We start from the raw sequence: 15,659 nt of genomic DNA on the forward strand, positions 1-15,659 counted from the left end.
ATGCCCCAGTATATGGGAATGCTAGGGCCAGGAAGTGGGAGTGGGTGAGTTGATAAGCGGGGGGGGGGGGGGAGGAGGTGGGAAGTGGGAGGTGTTTTTGGAAGGGAAACCAGGAAAGGGAATAACATTTGAAATGTAAATAAAGAAAATATTTAATAAAAAAATGAGAAAAAATTGAGACAGGGTCCCATGTAACCCAAGTTAGCCTCAATCTTTTGGTATATTCAAGGATAACCCTAAACTTTTAATCCATCTCTTTTTGCCTCCTAAATGCTGTGATTGTGTGTTGTGTACACTAGATCCAGCTCTATCTGATGAGACACAGAGCCTCATGCATTCTAGGCAAGCACTTACTCAGCTGAGCTACATTCGTAGCCTCATATTTTACAGTTTAAAAGGCAAATGGTTTGACTCATTAAAAGTAGAAATATTTCATATTTAAGAATATTTATCTGTCATTAGCTGAAGCAACATAATCACTGAATGTGATTTTTGTCTTACCATGAGTATTTAGAATGAGTCCCAGACACCCAACTTTTCTACCTCTATCTAATGTGTTTTGTGGGTTGGGGAGGTTAGCCTTCTACAGAGATGTCAGTTCCCCATGTGTTGAGCATGTGGACATAGTAACTATCTTTATGAATGACATATTTCCACAACCTTCCCTTAATTGGTGCCTTTTCTATTGATTAACCATTTACTAAGCCAGTGTTCACTTATTTGATGTTATTTGTTCTATGAGAGAGGCTCAGGTGTTTTGGCAGCCTCTAGTTTGAAGCTTGGAAGATTTATGTCTGGACACATGTGTGCAAAACCTTTTGCACATGAAGATTAGCATATATCCCCCCCCCAATATAATGAGTAAAACTAGAAGAATAATGAAGAAAAATGACAGGCTCCTGGAAGGGAATACACAGGGTATTTCTCTGCTAAGTAAGTCCCTGAAGGACTCATCAGAAAGACTGACTGATTAGTTGAATTAATCCATCAAGCTTGAAGTGACAGCATCACTCATGCTAAACTCAGCATCAATTTGTAATCTTTTTTGGGAGCTATTTTATTCCATCACTGCTACCATTTAAATTCATGTGCAGGCATAATGATCAGCCACCAAAATACTTATTTTAATATCAAGGTGCCATACTATTAAGTAAATTTCATTATGGGAAAGATTTACATTAATTTTAATAATTATTTAGATGGAGTAAGAGAATCAACATGTGGAATCTTCTCTGAATTTATCACATAAACATCACCCTTCATATCCATCCAACCCCTAAGCTCATTATTTTTAATCTTTAATGATTAAACAATGATGTTACTATAATTCTGTAGAATACAAACTGTACCTAACTTTACTTGTATTAGGAGGAACTTTCCTTCATTTTCATTATTGTTATTTGCTTTCAAAACTCATAAAGATTTAGAAGATTGCAATGATAAATACAATCCTAGCATATATTATCTCGTTCAATTTCTCACTAAATTAAATGGCATAGGATGCATAAATGTTTGAGATAGTCACCCTTCATAGCCATCAAGAAAAACTATTTTAGTGTATTAACATATTTTACATTGGGCATCACATAGTGATTCTACAGTTCTTTTCTTTCTTAGAAGTAGATACAAAGCATGTGTGAGAGCATTATAAGTCCTTTTAAGAAAAGGACTTAAGCATGTTTAAGAAGTCCTTTTAAAAAAGATTTATTTATTTTATGTGAGTACACTGTAGATGTCTTCAGACACACCAGTAGAGGGCATCAGATCCTATTACAAGTGGTTGTGAGCCACCATGTGGTTTCTGGGAGTTGAACTCAGGACCTCTGGATGAACAGCCAGTGCTTTTAACTGCTGAGCCATCACTCCAGCCCATTTAAATGGTCTTAATCCCTCTAATTTACTTATTCAAAAGTGTATGATAAATTCAACCATTATAAACCTTACCATAAAACTGAATATAATTTGTAAGGTAATACAAAAGGATATATCATACCTCCATGCTTACATCTGGGTATGGGTTATTGGTTTTTGAAAGAACTATAATAGAATAAAATGTTTTAATATCAAAACTACATCAAACTTAACATATAATAGCTCAGAAGCTATAATTTTATAATTTAACACTGTTTTAGGGGCTTTAAAGAAATCCTAAGTCATTTGAATTTATACAATCCATGGTCAGTTGATAGAGTTGAGTTTGTATGCTGACCCAAGTACACAGAAGAATTTCCTGTGGATTGGGGAATTATTTACATTTCCAGAGTGTCCATGATAGTGTTATTATTTTTGGTCTCTATAATGAATCTATATGGATTTTAGAGGTAAATTTTAAATGCAAATTATTTAAAAATAGTTTGTATTTCCAAACTAAAATTCTGAAGTCATTGCATCAACTTGGAACATTTAAAATATAATAGTGTTCCTCTTGTTATGTTTTAAATAATTACCAAGTATAACCTTAGTTATGTTTGCTATTTACACATCTTATGATGATCTTATCATCTGAGGAAGATTTTCCTTGAGGCCTATGTGTGTGTCTCTATATTGCTGACCCATTCAGTTAGTCCCTTTTGGTGCAGTGGAGATGCTGTGTTTCTTTGACTTCACCATCAATGAAGAAGCATCCTGAAAGTGATCCTCACAAGCTTTGGTGAACACCACCTAGACATTCAGTTCCTCCTACGTAGTCAACAAGTCAACCACTGAAAGTCCACATCTCTAGCCTCTTGGTACCCAGCACAGCTTCTAAGGCCCTTGCTTACAGTGTTGGAATTTTGATTTGTGGCAGCTAGTATGTGTCTGTGTACAGTTGGAGGAGCATACATCAGCAGTCACCTGAGCCCCTGTTAGCCTGGGCCAGCTACTGTCTACCTGTCCACGCTCACACTGATCATCAAGTATAATTAAGGGCAATTAATAGGGGTTAATCTTTTCTGTTTGGCTCCCCTACTCTAAGATGTTTCCATACATTCATCTTCTGATGAAGTACATACCACATTCTAACAACATCAACAGTTTATGTTATCAAAGGGCAATCATTATTTCATTTAGAATAGAATAGGAGCTAGAGCAATAGCTCAAGTTGTAAAATGTTGCCATAATAGCATGTGGCACTAAGCTTGAGCACCAACTTCCTTGTAATTTTAGTACCTATGAAGCAGAGATGGGTGAATTTCTGGGGCTGACTAGCTAGCCCGCCAAATTGGTGACTCCCAGGTCTAAGTGAGAGACTCTACCTCATTAAACAAAGTGAATAGTTCCTGAGAACTGACTTTTGACCTCCACAGACATGTACCTGCATGTGCCCCCGCCCTGGCCTCCAGGGCACATGTGCACTTATAAGCACACATCTGAATATTTTAAATTTAAATCCTCTCTTGTAAAGTAACCAAATATTTTTTTAAAAATTATTATTTTATTTTATGGATATGGATGTTTTGCCTTCATGTATATCTATACACCACTTTTGTGCCTAGTGCCTGTGAAGGTAAGAAGACAGGCAATGAATCCCCTGGACTAGAGTTACAAAGGTCATGAGGTACCAGTGAGTGATGGATGGGAGTCACCCTTGGGTGCTCTGGAAGATCTTAACTGCTGAGCCATCTTTTCGGACCCAATCCAATTATATATATATTAGTCTGGCTCCCTTTAAAGCTAGAATTGTAGAAGGTAGGTAAATCGTTCCTCAGGTTATAGCAAGACTCTTGCAGGTAGTCTTAAGTGACATCTCAGTGTTGCCAGAATGGAAGTGGATGTTACATAGAGCTGAGCCTGAACAGTGCCAGTCCTGGCAGTTCTTCTTCATGGCTGACCACTCCATGGATTGCATAGAACATTAGCAGCAGCAGCAGCATGCAAGGCTACTGAGCTTCCTCTGTCAGTGACATAATCACAACCCACCAGGAAAGGAAGCAGGGTCTTTCAGGGATGGCTCAGAAACTTAGTCATTTTTTTCCATTTATTTTTTTTTAAATGCAAATTACACTAGTAAAGTCAAAAAAATCACTCTGTTAAAAATACATTCAGAATTAACAAATCCAAGAGGAGAAAAAAAAGACAGATCAGGATAGTTAACTCTTGCTTTCAGAATATTAGGTTTATAACAAAAGCTCAGCCTAGAAAAATAGCATTCTTCACCAGGTTTTGAGGAGGATACAGCTCACAGCTTTGATGTTTCCCAGCTAGAATCACACTACTTTGCTTACTTCTCCTAAAAAGGCCCGCCCACTGACTACACTTGAGTAGTCAACAAGTGTTTCTGAAAACTTTGGTGGTGATGATGTACTGACTTGGTGGAGAGTTGGCTGCAACTTAAAAGGAAACATGACAGCTTATTTTATTCCCTCCCTACACATGTACCACAAGGTGGAATCCCATCCCAGTAGCTATGCAGTGAAACCTCATGTCAAAAGTCACATTAGGATTGCTTCTGGCATGTATAGTATTTATATTTTAGGAATAAAAGGACAGCACATTGGCAACTAGTTCCTCAAACATTAAACATGCATATCACTATAAAAACACCATATGAGGTTTCACTGACATGTTTGCAACTGTCCATTTCATACATCTAGGTATGCACTGACATATACAAGCCACTGGGAAAACTCAAGTGTGAGTGTTAAAATCTTTTGGTGCATGAAGTTTATGTTCCAATGACCATCATTGAGTTTAGTGCCTTCATTGAGTTTAAATGGGTTTAAATGGGCATGTGCTACAAACATCTTTGCAAAAACAGCAACTGGCCTGTCTTAATGGAGATCTGAATGCAAAAAGGGTTAACCCAGAAATTGAAACCAAAAGAAAAGTAAGTACCAAAAGAAAAGGAGTTGTTACATGCCAGTGTCTAACTTCTCAATCTGAATTTCACAGCACACGAAGGTGATGTGCTAATGAAAATTTGATTTTAGTGTCTCAAGTAGGTTCAAGAAAAGCATGACTCATTTGTGTTACTGATAAGCTTGAGCTAATCATGTCTTCCACTAATGAAAACCAACGAGTGCTTGAAAATATAGAACTAAATTGCCTAGGAGTTCAGAATATCCCATAAACACATTGATCTACTATTGTCTCCAAAGGTATCTCATTGCCAACTACGTCAACAGCACATTTTTTTTCTTCTGCCACACTAATACAGAATTGGAATACAGTATAACACACAACAGATCCCCCAAATACCACAAAGAGATCTCAAAGATTCCACTAAGTTAACTATTGCACCCCACCCACCCACCCCAAAAATAATCTTGTATGCTGAAGTTAGAAAAGAAAGTTCACCTACATTGGGTCTTGGATTTGAATTAGATATAAAAGAGTAAACATAGCTAATACATAGTTGGTCTCTGTCATAGAAATCCACAACTGTTTCCTGTGTTAGGAAAAACCATTTGCAGAAACTTAGAAAAGCACTTAAAGTGCAAGAAAGAAAACCAACCAGTTAAGCCATTTCTGCTTTTAGTAGATTAATGAGTTTAGTAGAATAATACATTTTACTTTGTTCCACCATCAGAAGACCATGTTTAAGAGACATGAAGATGACAGTTACTGTTGTTGTTGGTTCTTTGTCTCTTTGTGGCCACTGAAGAGGCTCAGTAGTAAAACATCAATTTCTTACAGACACACTGGAGCTGCTGAGTGGTTCAGTCTTATTCCTTGATGTGAGACAGAGTCAAAATTGTCCGGAATTGATAGCAGTGTGTTCGCCTAAAGGGTGTGACTGGGGGACGTTTGCACTGAGTCTCGGGCACACAATGCAGGTGGTTTAAGGCAAGTATGTACAGTATAGCCTTTAGGGCAAACGACCTGCCAGTTTGCATTTGGTACAAGGTCATCATGGCATGTTCTGTCTGACCAGTTTTTGCAATTAAAGTAGCTGTGGTGCAATCAAGATGTATAATATGGAGTGCAGAGAACAGGGTTCCCAACTTGTGTGCCTGGGTTAACTTGGCACCTCACAGAGCCAACTGGCTGGGCTGCAGATGGGTAAGTAGCAATCTGCAGAAGACACACATACAACTCCTTTCCCACCTTCAAAGGTCTGGAAGAAGGGAGCCTGCATTAATGAAATCTAGGATAGGGGTATCCTGCATATTTATCAGTTTCAGTCAGAAAGAGGAGGTCCAGTGTAGTTGATGTGTGCATGATAATGGCAGTGGTGTGTGTGTGTGTGTGTGTTCACTCATGTGTCTATGTAGAAACTTCCTGTTTGGTCTGATAACATGTATGTGTATTTAAATCCATTTGCTTCTTGAGCTTCATAAAAGGCAAGAGGCCACCGCACAAATCATTTGAGGAGTCCATGGGCTGACAGACAGAAGCCGTCTGTGTTATTTTGACCTGGGAGAGAGAAAAGGTTCTTTTAATCAAGAGAGAATGCTAGATTGCTCACTGCACCCACACTTCTCTAAGTATAAGAGCCAACAGGAAAAAAAAAAAAAAAGATTGGTGGAAAAAGAGAAAGCAGGATCTCAAATTGGGCTTCAAACAGTTTCTGCTTCCCCTCTATCCCCCAGTGCCATGTCATTGACAGAGGTCATCTATGATTATTCAGGGAACAGATAAAGATGAGCATGTACTGCCATCAGCTGCCAAAATGATGCAGTGGTTTTACATACTGTCTAGTAGAATATAAGGCATTTGTATTAATCGGAAGGAGACACCATCATGTCTATATGTGCCATGACACATAGGCCAGTTGGGATTAAAAAAAATTACTTTGTTAGAAAGTTAATGTGACCACATGAGAATTTCTGATAGCTATCAACTTATTTTGTATATATGTGACAAGCTGTCATAAGAGATGGAGAACCTTCCTTTTATACGATTATATACCTGAAGAATTATAAACTAAGAAAACACACACAACTGAACTACCAATAAAGAGGATGGTATAACCATCGGCTGTAACTGTGAGTTCTTGCTGGCAGTGACTTTCAGGAGCCAGGAGACAGATTGGTCGGATGTGGTAGCAATCCCATAGCTAAAACTGCACATTGCTTTTTAGCATTTGCTGTCTTTCAAAAGAGCAGCTTTTATTTCCAGTGGCTATATAATATTGCTAGGATGTTTGAATTTGTCCATGATGTTCAATTACTCTTACTTTACAAGACATATTTATGGCAAGTTGACAGAAAAGGTATACTCCAAATGACAAAGACCGGGGACATGCTTGGGTTGTAAGCCTCTTAGCCAGGATGAGGCTTACAGATGAGTCACGTTTGACTTTCCACATGATCCCACTAGGCAGTGGGAGGATGGATTTTGAAAGCTGCATAGTTGTAAACATCCTAATTCAACAGTGTATAGTGTAAAGTCAAAAGGAGATAAGGGAGATGGGGTCAGGATAGGGATGTGCATGGCAATGTGACAGTCAAATTGGCTGTGCAATAGAGTGAAATAAAGCCAGGAATGGCAATGCCAGGATGGCTTACTCTATGTAAGAAATTGAACCATCAACAAAGGGTCAGGAAAAGTAGATGGTGCTCTCAGCTGTACCACGAGCAACCTGGGTGAGTTCGGTTTTCCTGTTTCTAGAGTCAGTTTCCTCAAAAAAAAAAAAAAAAAAAAAAAAAAAAAAAAAAAAAAAAAAAAAAAACCACAGAATTTTGTAGTCTGATGTATTCTATGGGATGTTCTACAGAAGAGGTGAAGGCAGAGTTTTGATTAGTCATTTCTCCTGCACCTTTAAGTATCCCTAACATCTATATGTGAGTTCTTTTAAATGATCTGCACCTAATGAGCAATGGGATATAAAAGCTGTCATGTAATTGTGCTGTTCTCAGGCATTGATGGGGAAAACAATATCTGATTATGTTTATTTGATATGTAAAGGTTTCTGTTTGAAAAAATTAGGGAAAGTTTTGTCCTTAGGAAATTTAATTCTTAGTGAAGATGTCTTTTTAAAATTCTTGTCCAAATATTAACATTAGAATTACAAATAGCTGATTGGAAACAATATGTTTGATACACACACACACACACACACACACACACACACACACACACACACATTCAGGAAAGAAAAAAAAAACCACGAGGAGTGGGAAAAATATGTGTCATTTTTGGAGAAAACAAACATTCTAGTTCTGTTGGGGAAAAAAGTGGCTAAGGGAAGCTACTAGAATATCTGTGCTCATTCAGTAGGTATTAGTTTCTACTCCAGCACTGTGTGTTCCTAGGACTGTCTAGCATCACTTGTTTATAGCTGAGGCACAAAAACTATTAAGAGTTGAGGAAAGGAGCTGGAGAGATGGATCAGTGGTTAAGAGCACTGACTACTCTTCCAGAGGTCCTGAGTTCAATTCCCAGCAACCACATGGCGGCTTACAACCATCTGTAATGGGCATCTGATGCTGTCTTCTGCTGTGTCTGAAGACAGTTGACAGTGTACTCACATACATGAAATAAATAAATCTTAAAAAAAAAGAGTTGAAGAGAGAGTATTTCAATTAAATACTGCGCCTAGGTCAACATACAAGGCTGTGATGAGGAGCTCAGCGAATCATTGCTACCCTTTGGAAAGGAAAGTGAAAAGGTCATTGAGGACTTTAGGAATATTAACTTGGCAGCTATGTTTATGGTGGGACAAAAGTTCTGAAATAACGAAACTGGAAAACTCAATGGTTGGATATGGGTGTTTGAAACAGGCAGTGGCTTTGGATGTAGAGGAAGAATTGCTGTCTACTGGTTGGAGGGGAAATGCTTTGAATGTCATGTGGACTGCTGGATTTCTAAACAAATGCAATGCGTTTTTAATGAGTGGTGCTATTCAAACACTTGCAGAAAACTACAAGTGACACAGAAAAGGTCATGCACAATATAAACATCATTCTCTTTTAAAAGAGAACTTAATGAAAAGTGTCTAAAGATTAATCTGTTTGGAGTAGATGCTGAAGGAATCAAAAGGCAAATGACTTAATGGTGGAGGACAGTAACAACAAACACACATCTTCAAAGAGAAGTTCACATTTTAAAATGAACTGGAAGCTTACTTTCTATTTTGATCTTCTCTTGCAATTCAGCATATCACTTGATGCTGAGATATAGAATTTGCTATCAGTTGTTATCCAAGGGAATTTGCCTAGACACAGATATAAAAATCAGGCTCTGGTTGCTTGTCTGTGCTCTTGAGTGCTACAGTCAAGGGTCTGCTCAGTCTCAGTTCCAATGTTCCTGTTTCATTTTTGACTTTCACAATGATAAAGTATGGCTAAGAGTTTGATAGTTTTTGAATATGTAGCCATCACTAGAGTGAATGAGCATTTGTCACCCAGATGAACACTCAAAACTATTTTGAAGAGCCGATAACCATGATATTAATACAACCAGCATCAACTGGGATTATACTGGGGCAGCCAGAGAGTAAACAACCTAAACTGTTAGAAAAATTTCAAACTATACATATTTTGGGTAATTCAAATAATTGTTATACACTAGAGGCTTTTAAGCCATGTAGATGATACTGAAGACTAAAGAAAACTTTAAAGACAGCCTTTTTAAATATAAGTTTTTTTTTAAATTGCAAAGAAAATGTTTTTAGATTCATGTTACTCAAAGCAATATTAATAGTAGAAAATGGAAATATACAACCAAGGGAAAGTTGCATGCATTTTTTTTTTGTGCCATGATATATTTATTTGACTACCTGTTCATACCTCAGAAAAATACCTTTAAAGTCAAGTACTTACATGTACATTGGTTGAAGTTGTAAGTGAGATGTCTTCTGAGGCCCTTGGTATCCATAAGAATCAAAGCCACCTATGAAGTCAACTGAAAAAGGACAGTTGCATCTGTTAGTTAACTTTACGTAATAGATGAAATGAGTGATCAAGGCCTGCACAAGTGATAAATATAAACTTTAAAATAATTTAATAAGCTAAAAATGACTAATGGTGAAAGAGAAGAAAAATAGTTTCTTAAAGGCAGCGATCTTCTTTATTCAACTATGAGATTCAATTATTGCTTTACAATGTTCTCTATATTTCTCAGAAGGATAATGTACATTTCTCAAGCGACAAAGACTTAATTGGACTCATTAAGTCCAACTGTCTCTTGCACGTCAAAGATGGAATATAACTTTTTGGTTAATGTGAACATTTTTGGGAGCACATTTCAAGTGTTATAGCATAAAACTAATCATCATGAGCCAATTCCTTGTATTGTCCAGAGTTGCAATATTACTACTAATATTATATATTCTGAGGTAAAGAGGACTGGTTGAATATCATGTAAATTAACTCAACATGGCTATGCTTACCATCCCATCTTGTGGTTTATAATCTAATACAATAAGAACTTAGGTGTGGAACAAAGTCTAATCAACCACTCAAATGAGTTGCATATAAAGATATTAAGTGAAAGACACAATAGGATACAATAAGAATTACCATGGCAAATGAAATTTTCCAAAATGGCTGCAAGAATATTTCCTATTCCAAATGTTCTTGCAAAGTAATATTGGTCTTTTCCCATGCCATGGTTTGGACCTCTGATTTTTATTTCCTCTTAAACCTGGATAGAGGCTTTGTGGCATGTTTGAGGCTTACAGCAAGGATGCTATGCTGTTTTTAAGATAGCTCATTAAGGGTCATTTATTTTCCTGCTTTTCTCTTTGTCAGGAGCTCTCTTGATACAGCCACCATACCGTGAGGAAGCCCAAACTAGTACAGACAGAGAAACTGATGAGTACCAACATATTTAACCATTGTCTAGCAGGGGTCATAGCCCATAATTTGTTCACTTCCTGACATGTGAGAGAAAATACCTCTATCTAGCTATTGAGTCAGCTCAGTATTGGAGTGTTCCTAGCTCAATTGGTCTCTGACATCAAAGAAAATAGATAACTCCCCAAGTACCCCATTCCTGTCTAAGATGTAAACCTTCAAGATCTCCCTCCCCTCCTCTAGACAGGATTTCTTTGTGTAGCCCTAATTGTCCTGGAACTTGCTTTGTAGTCAAGGTTGTCCTGGAATTTGTTTTGTAGATCAGGTTGGCCTTGAACTAAGAAATATCCCTTCCTCCACCTCCAACGTGCTGGATTTACAGCATAGCAACTGCTTTAGAATACCAAGCTTTGGCAAAACAAACAAGCAAGCAAGCCAACAGCAACAGCAATAGAACCAAGGAAGCAAAAAGAGGTTTTTGAAAAAGATACACTTTGCTGGCTTGATTTCAGGTGCACATATTGAGGTTTTTGTGGTGAGATAAGAGGCAAAAACTATAAAAGGACTACAGAAGAGATGACATGAAAGTGAAAGACAGGGAAATACAGGCTAAATAGGATGCACTCAACGACCTTCATTTTTCCAGTAGTTTATTTTATTGGCTTTCTTTGTCTTCCTTTGGTTCTCTTGTTAATACCCTAGGGTAGTGCAGATAGCAACTCTAGCAGAGCATGAAGTAATGGTCAGCCCATCTTGTTTATGCAATAAATACATCTTTTAACAAAGGCTAGTCTTCTGTCCTGTGATATTTGGCTCACAGAAAAACTTAGCAAAAGGTATAGCGTCCCTTCTACCATATTCACATACATGCCTTTTCCCCAGCAGAGCTGTATATTAGTTACAGCTGATTAGCTTATATTGCTGCATCACTATCACCAGAAGTTAATAGTTTCCTCTAGGACTCACTCTTGGTCTTATACAATATATTGGGTTTAACAAATATATATGATATATGTCTATTACATAGTATCCATAATTGCCTCTTTGTGTAAAATTGTCCCTGTGCTCCCTTTGCTATGCTTCTTTCTTAGCTCCCATGGCAACTGATCATTGTGTTTCAATAAATTTGCTGTTTTGAAAAACATCATTGCATATGTGTGCATGCACGTGTGTGCGTGTGCATGTGTGTGTGTGTGCGTGTGTGTGTGTGTGTGTGTGTGTGTGTGTGTGTATATGTGAATCTGTGCACAGACAGAGGTTACAGGACAGCCTTATGGATTCTGTTCCCTCCTTCCACTTCCTGTGGTCTCTAAGAACTGAGCTCATGTCTCCAGACTCCTGTGGGAGTTCTTCTCCCACTCTACTGTCTCACCCTTCCTACTATAGTGTATTATCTGATTGAATTCTCTCAATTGAATTTTCTTCTATGAATTTTTGGTTGTGTATAGGTATAAGTCCACAAGTTTGTACAGATGCACACAAATGTTTGTGTACATGTGAGTATATGGATTTGGAGTTTTCCTGGGTTAATTTTCCAGACTGGCTTTTGAGACAAGTTCTCTCAAAAACCTTTGCCTGAAGCTTGTGATTCAACTCCACTAGCTGGCCAGCATTGATCCATCTGGCATTTCCTCCCTAGCATTGAGACAGTAGTGTTTGCTACCACATCTGTTTGCTTTTTCCTCCCCTAGCATTTTATATGGGTGCTGGGGTGCAGGCTATTATATATATATATATATATATATATATATATATATATATATATATAATAGCATGGCAGTGGACCTATTTTAGTATTGAGAAAACCTTTTCCTCTAGCTTTATTTAAGCAGATTCTCTTTTCTCATTCAGAGTGGAATGATATACCAAACATAGGGACAGCAATGTTAGAAAGATGGAGGGCTCAAATGTTACTGTGTACACCCTCCAAATTATAAATTCTAAAGTTGAGACAGCTTTAGAATCCAATCAAAGTTTTACAGAGGAGTAATAACAGAGAAAGTGCTTTCACTTTTTAAATTGCCTATATTTCTACATTAGCCAATACAGACAATATCAGGATGATTGATAATTGACAACCATATTTAAAGTTTGTACTTTGAGAGATTTTTTTGTTCAAAAAGCAGACTCAATGTCTAAGTTCAACATGTATACATGCGCACTCTTGCCAACAAGGATATTTCACAAAGAATTAGTTCTCTTAGATGCATTGAGAATGTTCAACATCATAGATCTGAGGTTCTCTTTTAGTAGAATGGTTTTCTCCACAGTGTTAGAGATTGGAATCTGTTAGGGCAGCTCAAGACCAACACAGAAGTAAGTAGAAAGGTCTCCACTGAAACTGAGACCAAGGCTTATTAAAATTTTGCTGCTTTGTGATATTTCATTGTTTTCAAGGCTTTCAGATGGATGGTATAAAAAGCTACATGGTAAATGTGAGCCAAAGATTTTGGAATGAACTTAAGGATAGATAACCTGATCTATGAGAAAGAAGAATCTATGATAAAACTAAGGTGAACCTTTATCATTTCACACATAGTGAAACAAACTTAAGCTAGAAGTAGATGGTGTGTTTTATATAGTTTATTGTTTGAAATTCATCCCAAAGACTAACAGTCTTGAAAAGTTACATGTGGTCCATTTCTGGCTATGTTAATTCCCTTTGGATGATTCTTTACAAGATCTGAGGAGGAACAAGGATCAGCTGTATCTAATGGATCACACAGCAAAGATTATGGCTGTCAATGAAGTAGGTAAATCGGATTGTTCTTTAAACTATGTATGGTGTCTTTGGGATACCACATATAAAGACAGTAGAGGTTAAAAAACATTGAATTCGTTTTAAAAGGTTGAATTACATGGGGACTTGCTTAACTTTAATAAAGCTAGAGGAGGCTGGTGTTGTGGATAGCCCTGGGGCTAATTATATTTGATGTCATTCTTCTGTGAGTGACTGCAAACAATGAATGAGTCATCACTTAGGTGATTTCCAGTAAACCTGCTTCCCACCTTAACTTGTAAAATAAAGGAGAGCTGATGATTGGGCAGATAAAGGGAAGGTAGAGCAGAAGGTGGGGAGAGAAGAAGAAGAAGAAGAAGAAGAAGAAGAAGAAGAAGAAGAAGAAGAAGAAGAAGAAGAAGAAGAGGAAGGAGGAGGAGGAGGAGGAAGAGGAGGAGGAGGAAAGAGGAAGAAGAAGAAGAAGAAAGAGAAGAAGAAAGAGGAAGAAGAAAGAAGAAGAAGAAAGAGGAAGAAGAAAGAGGAAGAAAGAGGAGGAGGAGGAGGAGGAGGAGGAAGAAGAAGAAGAAGAAAGAAGAAGAAGAAGAAGAAGAAGAAGAAGAAGAAGAAGAAGAAGAAGAAGAAGAAGAAGAAGAAGAAGAAGAAGAAGAGGAAGAAGAAGAAAGCAGAGCAGAAGCACATGGCCTCTCTTAGATGTGGAAGATGGTAATGTAGCAAGTAGAGGAGGCCAGTCTAGGTGCACAACATGTGTTCATATTAATTGAGTTGTGTTTTCATTGCTGGGGCATATTTGTGTTGGAGATTTACCTCAACAAAATGGCACCCAATGTATTGATTTGAATGCAACTAACCTGAGATAAAAATTCACTGCCTCCTAACCCCCGAACGGGGCTTGGGCAGTGACCTAGGCTGTAGCAGTATGGATTCGAAGCTGACTGTGTTTGAGGGGCCTACAGAGCATGGCAGAGGGGCTTCTACACCTGAGAGAGCCTTTCTGTGTTTGCTTCCCTGTGTTCTTTGCTCCCCACCCTGCTTTCCCCACCTCCAAGCAGGAACATAAACAATGCGGGTCTTTTTACACTCAGCTTCTCCCTATGAATAAAGAATTGGGAGACAAAGTTACAAAAGGCTCTGGACTAGGTAATTAATTGATATAAAGAGAGAAACATAACCTTTTGATACTTAAAGATGGTATAAAGACATATTGCTCTAATAAGTCTTACAGGAGACTCATATTCTGTTTAATGTGGGCTCCATGGGAATTTTGGGTTTAAATCCTAGTTTGACAAGCTGCCTCTTATAAGCAGGTATAGGAAGGGAAGGGAAAAAGGAAGGGAAGGGAAAAAGGAAGGGAAGGGAAAAAGGAAGGGAAGGGAAAAAGGAAGGGAAGGGGAAAAGGAAGGGACAGGGAAAAAGGAAAGAGGAAAAAGGAAAGGAAAGAGGAAAAAGGAAAGAGGAAAAAGGAAAAAAGGAGAGGGGAAAAAAGGAAAGGAGAGAGGAAAAAAGGAAAAAGGAAAGGAAAATAGAAGTGTGAATCAGTTGTTTTAAAGACGGTATGATGAAGTCTGCAGGAGACTCATATACTCTAATGGGGACTCCATGGGAATTTTGGGTTAATATCCTGACATGAGATATTAGAAAGGCCTAAATAGGCTAAAATGTGTGTGATTTTTGAATATTGTTTTTGTTTTATTGTTCCTCTGGGACAGAGGGCAAGCTACAGGTTTTCCTGGTTCCTGGCTGAAGAATATGCTGATTTGGGGAAAAGGTTTTGTCTTTGTGTTTTTGGAAAAGGTGATTAAGGTGTTTACATCTTCAAGAGTTATGTGGATCAGATTGATAGAGGGAGAACCCCTGAAGAACTAGACTTCAGAGAATGAAACAAAAAGGTTCAGTTGATGATACTAAAATTTTGTTTTGAGATTTATATATTACAGAATATACAGCCTTGGTGAATTTCATCATCNGATATGCTGAACTGACCTGCCTGAACTCCTGATGTCTTAGTTTTTCATCCAGATTCAGTCAGGACACAGACATCAGAGACTAATACAATCATTGGTGTGNCCTTCTTAAGGCCAACTAACTCCCCCATTTCCCTACCCTTCCCCCTCCCTTCAAAAATATCTCAGCACCCATATTCACCCTGAAGTTATGAAGACTCGTCGTCCCAGTTCCCTATGCTTTGGGGCTGGAGGTGGTTATTATAGGTTGTCTTTGATAGTAAAATTTTGAAGTACAGGGATTATACCCAGTCCTTC

General features: G+C 37.9%; 1 protein-coding gene across 3 annotated transcripts in view; it reads right to left on the reverse strand.

The window, feature by feature from the left end:
- Positions 1-3,941: 3,941 nt before the first annotated feature.
- The window catches only part of Nkain2 (sodium/potassium transporting ATPase interacting 2), a 1,076,406-nt gene continuing 1,064,688 nt past the window's right edge, over positions 3,942-15,659 (reverse strand). The window contains exons 6-8 of one of the 3 annotated variants that reach the window (XR_003842690.1): positions 9,687-9,768; positions 8,991-9,079; positions 5,252-6,336 (exon numbers count right to left, since the gene is read on the reverse strand). Coding sequence is in view for 2 of the 3 variants with exons in the window: in XM_021221051.2 (XP_021076710.1) it covers positions 6,327-6,336; positions 9,687-9,768 (92 nt within the window). In the remaining variant the exon portion in view is untranslated. Of the gene's footprint in view, positions 6,337-8,990; positions 9,080-9,682; positions 9,769-15,659 lie in introns of those variants that run through there. The other 2 variants (XM_021221051.2, XM_021221052.2) reach the window with 2 other exon arrangements.

This window comes from Mus pahari, chromosome 21, assembly GCF_900095145.1.
Source record: "Mus pahari chromosome 21, PAHARI_EIJ_v1.1, whole genome shotgun sequence".
Taxonomy (NCBI): domain Eukaryota; kingdom Metazoa; phylum Chordata; class Mammalia; order Rodentia; family Muridae; genus Mus; species Mus pahari.